Source organism: Tupaia chinensis, unplaced genomic scaffold, assembly GCF_000334495.1.
Source record: "Tupaia chinensis unplaced genomic scaffold, TupChi_1.0 Scaffold000208_1, whole genome shotgun sequence".
Taxonomy (NCBI): Eukaryota; Metazoa; Chordata; class Mammalia; order Scandentia; family Tupaiidae; genus Tupaia; species Tupaia belangeri.
In genome coordinates this window covers 913009-919474 of record NW_006159683.1, presented here as the reverse complement: position 1 = coordinate 919474, position 6466 = coordinate 913009, and the positions used below count along the sequence as shown (strand labels likewise).

Genomic DNA, 6466 nt, shown 5'->3' with positions numbered 1-6466 from the left:
TTCAGCAGGCCACGCTTAAGTTTCCAACAGATCATCATGTATCACTTTTAACAACCTGTACAGTTAACTTTTTCAAGATTATAGCTTAATCCAAACCATCAATTCAATAAATTACAAAAATAGTAATTGCTTTTAGTAAAGGACTCAGAGTAAGGCACTATCTTCCTCTTCACTTTAGACTTATCTACGTTCTTGCATTACAGTAAATATCTGTCTTTCCCCCAGCTAGCTAATTTCACATTTAAAAACTCGAAATCAATTTTTCATGTGCAACAGACTAGGAGTCCACCAAGAATGTGGAATTTTTAAAAAATCTGCTTACAGTCCAAATAATTCTCTGCTGCATAAACAACACAGAGATTGAAAACATACTCTGAAATCTATTCCAAAACACTGAAGTGTAAAACATACCCGTGTGTGCTATGAAATTGGCGTGAGTTAATACTGTGAACAGCAAGCCACGTGGGTGGTTTCAGAGGTTGGAAAGGGCTCAGACAATGAACAGGCATTGCATTTATGGTACCCAGAGACTCACTGTATTTCATTCAGTCAGCTTCAGAATGAAGCATTCTCCTGTACTAAACTAAGTGACATAGTGCAAGAGACAGAAAGGATTAGCCGCGTTATGTGCAGAGTATCATAGTGGAAGTCTACTGGGAAGTCCTATCCCATTAATATAAAAAATTTACAAAATGAAAATCAATTTGCAGCTACAGTTTTCTGTTACAAATCTCTCAGGATTTATTTTTTGTAGGTACAAAGCTTCCTGGGATGATACAATAGGGGCTCTTTCACATTAAATATATTACCAAAGAACATGTGTGCAAATATAAAGAACAAGAAAAAATTCATGGATAAAAAGAGCCAAAGAATAAAGATGTTGATTCAAAAGAGCTCCCAAATTAAGACTGAAAATCACTCAAGATCTTTATTTTTGAAGTGAGCAAATGTAAGCAAAATGAACAGAACAGGTGATGTTAAGAGATTATTTTACTGAAAAGAATAAGTGAGCAAAAGCTTCATGTAAGGCATTTGCAGCCTCAAAAACAAACAAGACAAAGGGAAGAATGGGGAGTTAACAGTAAGGCAGGATGGGTAGTTAACAGTAAGGCAGAGTTGAAGACTGTGGCATAAAAACAGCAGTGAAGATAAAAGAAAATTCCCAAATTATTCTAAAGGTATCATTTGCAGTAAAATACAGAGGGATGTGCTAGCTGGTGGCATGGAGGTTACAGCACTGGATTCTGTTTGGCTGACTACGTGGTTGTCCTGAACCGGACAGCCTGAAAGCACACCTGGGCACTCTATGCTCAAAATCCCAAGAGGAGAATGGAGAAGGGTTTGTGGCCTGCCATCCTTCCTGGGAGTAACATTTCACTTTCCTTTTCTCTCTCTCTCTGTCTCTCTCTCTCTCTGTCTCTGCCTGACAAGCATGTGCACTCTAAAGCAAACTGAAAAACAAAAATAGAGGGAAAATTCAATTACATTTTTAACTTGTAATCATACAATTAAACAAAGGACAGCATCATTATATTTTACTTAAATACCATGATTCCGATTATGTTTATGACTCAAGTTTCAGAGATTGGGGCAGGGAGTTAATTTTATTAGATAAAAATGAAACATTATTAAAAGTATAGTTCTAAATCAAAGTTTTCACAAAAAATTATAAAGAGGTAGAAAGAAATGTGTTGTGTAAGTTGGCCAATGAACAAAAGAAAGCATCATCAAAAAACCTGAGGCCACAGGTCCCTTCCAGATAAAAGTCACAGGTAAGGAATCTGATATACAGCATGATGAGTCACCGTCTGGAGAAAACACAGTATTTACATCTACAAATTACAATTCATATATACTGAATGAAGAGACATATTATAAAAGTATTTACCATGGTTTGTAATTAAATGGATGGCTCGATGATGCCCCATGTCCTGGAGAATCTGTAAAAGGTCCCCGATGGTTTTGTTTTTCTGTGCCCAGGACCAGAGTAATTCTCTTGTTCCACTTTTACCTTGGTCTACGTATTTTTCAATATGACGAACATCCAGCCAGCTGCTTGAAAGTCGCTCCGCTTTGGAATAGGGAGAATCAAAGAATAGTTTGCTTTTATTGGAATACTAGATTTGTGTATCTTACATGTTCTATTGCATTTTATTTTAAACTTATTTTAGACTATATTCCTGATGTACCTGCTGCTAATGTTAACATATTACTAACCACAGTACAATGATCAGAATCAGGGACAACCAAATTGCAGATCTAATTTAATTTCGGTAGTTTTCTACTAATGTCCCTTTTCTATTCTAAGATCCTATCCAGTCGCCCATATTGCATTTAATTGTTCCTTGTTAATCTCCTCCAATCTGTGTTGCTTCCCGGGTCTTTGTCTTTCAGGACCGTGACATGACACTGTGTTCCACTCAGTGCATAGTATCCATCAAGGGATTTATGTTATTGATGACTTCACACTAGCCATCTTTACTTTGATGGCTTGTTTAAGAGTGTCTGTAAGGTTTCTCTACTATAAATTTATTTTTCCCTTTATAATTAATAAATATGTTGAAGGAGATACTTTGGTATTATGGAAATACCCTTCTTTCCATTATATTTGCATCCTTAAGTGGTTTTTTATCACAATTACTACTGCAGTGTTTGCTTAATGGTGATTTTCTACTTTTCCTTCTGTGTTCAGTAACTGTAACTCTTTTGTAAGAAAGAGCTGTCCCTTTCCTCTCATTTATGTATTTATCAATTTTATTTCTATCAGTATAAACTTACAGATACTTAGTTCAGTCTAAAAGTTAAAATCCAATACTATAATTATTTATTTTACTGCTAAACTTGTTCTAGCTTTGTCTAGGCTGGCTCTTCTGTTCTCTACACAAGTCCTATTTTCAGTAAAAGAATGTATTTGGGTATACTGGGAGGAAGCTGTGGGCAAGACAGGGTGGGGTCTGCGCTCGAGAGGAAGAACTGTGCTGTTTCTATGGCTGGGCTGCTCTGCCCCTGTTCTGGTTGAGGTAGACTCCCAGCTTTCAAACTTCCTGGAATATGATCGGGAGTCAGCTTCTGGTAAATTTCCACTGGGACAAGGCATTGACCCCTTTTCCTCTGGAATGACTTCTTCAGCCTGAAATGTTTGTCCCACTCTTAGGTTTGTTTAGCTCTCTGTTTTTCCCTGACAGAGCAACAAAGTCAAATGACACTTTGACACTGGGCAGCAATGTCAATTCTGGCTACTTTCTGCTGAGAAGGGGAAGTGCAGGCTCCTGGTTGCCCAATCCTTTTTTTAATCACTTTTTATCTCCTGGCTTTTCAAGGTGCCCGAGGCTCACTTTGTATGCCTGGATCCCCAGCACTGGAATTAATTACTTTCTAAGGATTCCTGGTTTCTTTATTGAACAATGGTGTTCAAAAGATAAGATCTAGTGCTAGATGTGCTCATCTGGGCTGAAGTTCCATTGCTTCTAAGCCCATCAAGCAGACCCAACTACTGGGTCATCAGGAAAGTCATGACCCAGTTTTGCATGGAAAAACAGAAAAAGGCATCATGACTTTTCCAGACCTAATATAATAATAATAATAATAAATAAATAAATACACACACACACACACTAATACATGTTTTTCTATTTCTCCTTCTGTAAGTAAAAAGTCAAGAGTTTACTCTGATACCTCTAATTCCAGTCCAACACTACAGACACTGACATTTCAGTCATTTTTCGCTTTAACTTAATTCTTGAACAGTAAGAAACTCAGCTGTTACATACACAATATATTTACTTGTTTAATGCTACTATACACATAAAGTACTTTTAGAATAGCTAATGTATACTCCTGTTAGAAACACATTATCTAATTAAATTTAAGCATAGTAATTCTTTTTGTGCTCAGTCAAAATATACCTAGTTTAAATGTTGTTTTCCAAAGTTATTTAAGTTAATCCTCTTCTTTCTCACTTCTTCAATGTGGTTATTAATTATTATCATTGTGGGTAGAATCAGAGAAAGGTTTTACTATAATTCTAGGCTTTTAATTGCTTGAAAACAGAATGTATGCAACTAATTTAGGAGCTGGTATCAATATTTTAAAACTTACTGAAGGACCATGAGTTTTGAGCCAGTTCCACAGCCTAGTGGTTAAGAGAACTAGATCCCACATGGCTGATCATGTGGTTCAAATCCCAGACTCAGAGGCTTGAAAAGCATACTGGGCACCTATGCATACATGTACTAAAGTCCCCAAAGAATGAAGAAATAGAGGAAAAGGGATTGAGGTATGACCACTCCCTACTGGGAATTCTATCCCCCCCCTCACCCCCAGTCTCTCACTGTGCATGCACCCTCTGGCAATTAAAAAAAAAAAAAAGGAAAAGAGAGAGTATATAAGATTTTAAGGTGCCTCAAATTAACAGCATTCTTCAAGTGAAATTTTATATTGCTGCACGACTTCCAAATTTTAAAGTGTACTTTAAGGCAAATAAGGGAAACAGCAAATGAGAGAAAGAATGACTTTCTTGTTCCTGTGATAATACTCTCAATTTAGTTCAGTCATTTTGAACACTAAAAGCAGAAACATGTTTATTAGCTATTTGGATTCCACATGGCTGACTTCGCAGTTCAAGTCCCGGACCCAGTAGTCTGAAAAACCACACTGGGCACATATATGTGTGTGTCCAAAATCCCAAAAGGAGAATGGAGGAGAAAGGGTTATGGCATGGCCAATCCCCTTTGGGGTGAATTCTCACTTTCCTTCTCTCTGTCTCTCTCTATTGAGCAAACATGCTCTATAGCAAAACCAGAGGGAAAAAGTCTTTTTCAGAGTCCAAAGTGTGTTAATCTCTTCGGGAGGTGCTATACTTATGTTATAGTATTGAAAATCAAGACATCAGAAAGGCATAATATGCTTTGGTTTTAATATGGCATTCCATCTTCACATATTTTCGTTTCTGCCACGTTTAAAGTATTAATTTGATGCAAACCAATTTTGACATCTATGTACGGTTTTTTCATAATACGCATTTTCCATGATCTTTTTTGAACACGCCCCCTCAAGTGAATACTGACTTTAAACACTTGCCAGTTTGAAACTAATATTCTTATAAGAAAGCAGTAAATACTAAATTTTAGTAAAGGGGAACTTTAGGCTTTTACTTTTTCTATTTTTAAATAAATTGGTTAACATGTATAGAATATTATGCATATTGTAGCATAGAAATGAATAACACTGACTATTTACATAACACAATAGGTTTCTTTCCTTCTTTTTTTTTTTTTTTTTTCTCTCTCCAATAAAAGAGTTTCCTTGGGGACCAGCAGATGGCGTAATGATTATGTCACTGGACTCCCATTCAGTTGCCCACGGTTGGGGTGGAGACCTCGCAGCTTAAACTCACTCCAAGCTCTTGTGCTTGTGTGCCCAAAACCCCAAGAGGAGAACAGAGGAGAAGAAATTGCAGCATGGCCATCCCCCCAGGTGGTGATTTCTCACTTTCTGTCTCTCTGTCTTTCTCTGTCTCTCGAGTGAGCACACATGCCCTATAGCAAAAGTCCCTCTCTTGAATAAAGGAGTTTCCTCAACACTGAGTCTTTGGGATAAGACATATAATTTGCCATGGTTGAAGAGGGATGGTGTTCTTGGGGGCTACAACAGTCAGGGAAGGAACATGAGAGACATCAGCTCATCTTGCTGCACAGGTATGTTGGGATTAGGCTGAGGAACAACAAAAGGTTTGTCAGTTAGAGAACTGTCCCAGAAATTGTGAGGAGGGCAGGAAGGGGCAAAGAGAAGACCAGAATGCTTAGAGCAGAAGGTTCTTGTCAGAGAAAAAGTGAACAAACTCCATGAAGTCTTCATCTTACTTTTGTCTCTCCAGGAATATGTTTAGCATATACTAAGTGTTCAGTACCATTTTGCTGAATGACAGACAGGCCCTGAGTGTTTGCACAGAACTTAACCTTCAGGCCTAGCCATGGTAGTGAGTACTGGCTGATACTCTACTTGGCAGGCTGAGGCGACATGGGAGGCGCAGATCTGATTCCCTGCCCAACCTAAATAACCAGCTACAGTGGCAGTTACCTGTAATCCCAGGCAGGAGAATCACGACATAGCAAGACCCTGTCTAAAAACAAACAAATAAAAACTCAAACTTCATTCTGAAAGCAAGGAGGCCAAAGTAATATTTTTGAGAAGATGATGCAAAGATGGATGTTTTACTTTTTGGAAGATGCATATGAAGGCAAGAGTGGTGATGGGTTCATTGCGGTATTTATGCATAAAAGGCATCAACATGTTATAGTTCACAAGTCTTAACCATAGGAAAGGGATGTCAGCTTTCCCACATAATTACAGTCTCTGTTTCTCTTTTTCTTTCCAAATTCTGAATTTCTCCTTTAAAAGTGTTGCAGGCCTTGGCTGTGCTTGCCCACCCTGTGACTTGGCTGAGAAACTGCTAATATAAGATGCT

The 6466-nt window shown here is 37.8% G+C and overlaps 1 protein-coding gene across 2 annotated transcripts in view; it reads right to left on the bottom strand.

Annotated features, from left to right (window-relative positions):
- The window catches only part of IRAK3 (interleukin 1 receptor associated kinase 3), a 49152-nt gene that overhangs the window by 32490 nt on the left and 10196 nt on the right, over positions 1-6466 (bottom strand). Inside the window, exons 2-3 of one of the 2 annotated variants that reach the window (XM_014587373.2) lie at positions 6079-6121; positions 1889-2071 (exon numbers count right to left, since the gene is read on the bottom strand). In XM_014587373.2, coding sequence (XP_014442859.1) covers positions 1889-2071; positions 6079-6121 — 226 coding nt within the window. The remainder of the gene's footprint in view (positions 1-1888; positions 2072-6078; positions 6122-6466) is intronic. The other variant, XM_006147277.3, reaches the window with a different exon arrangement.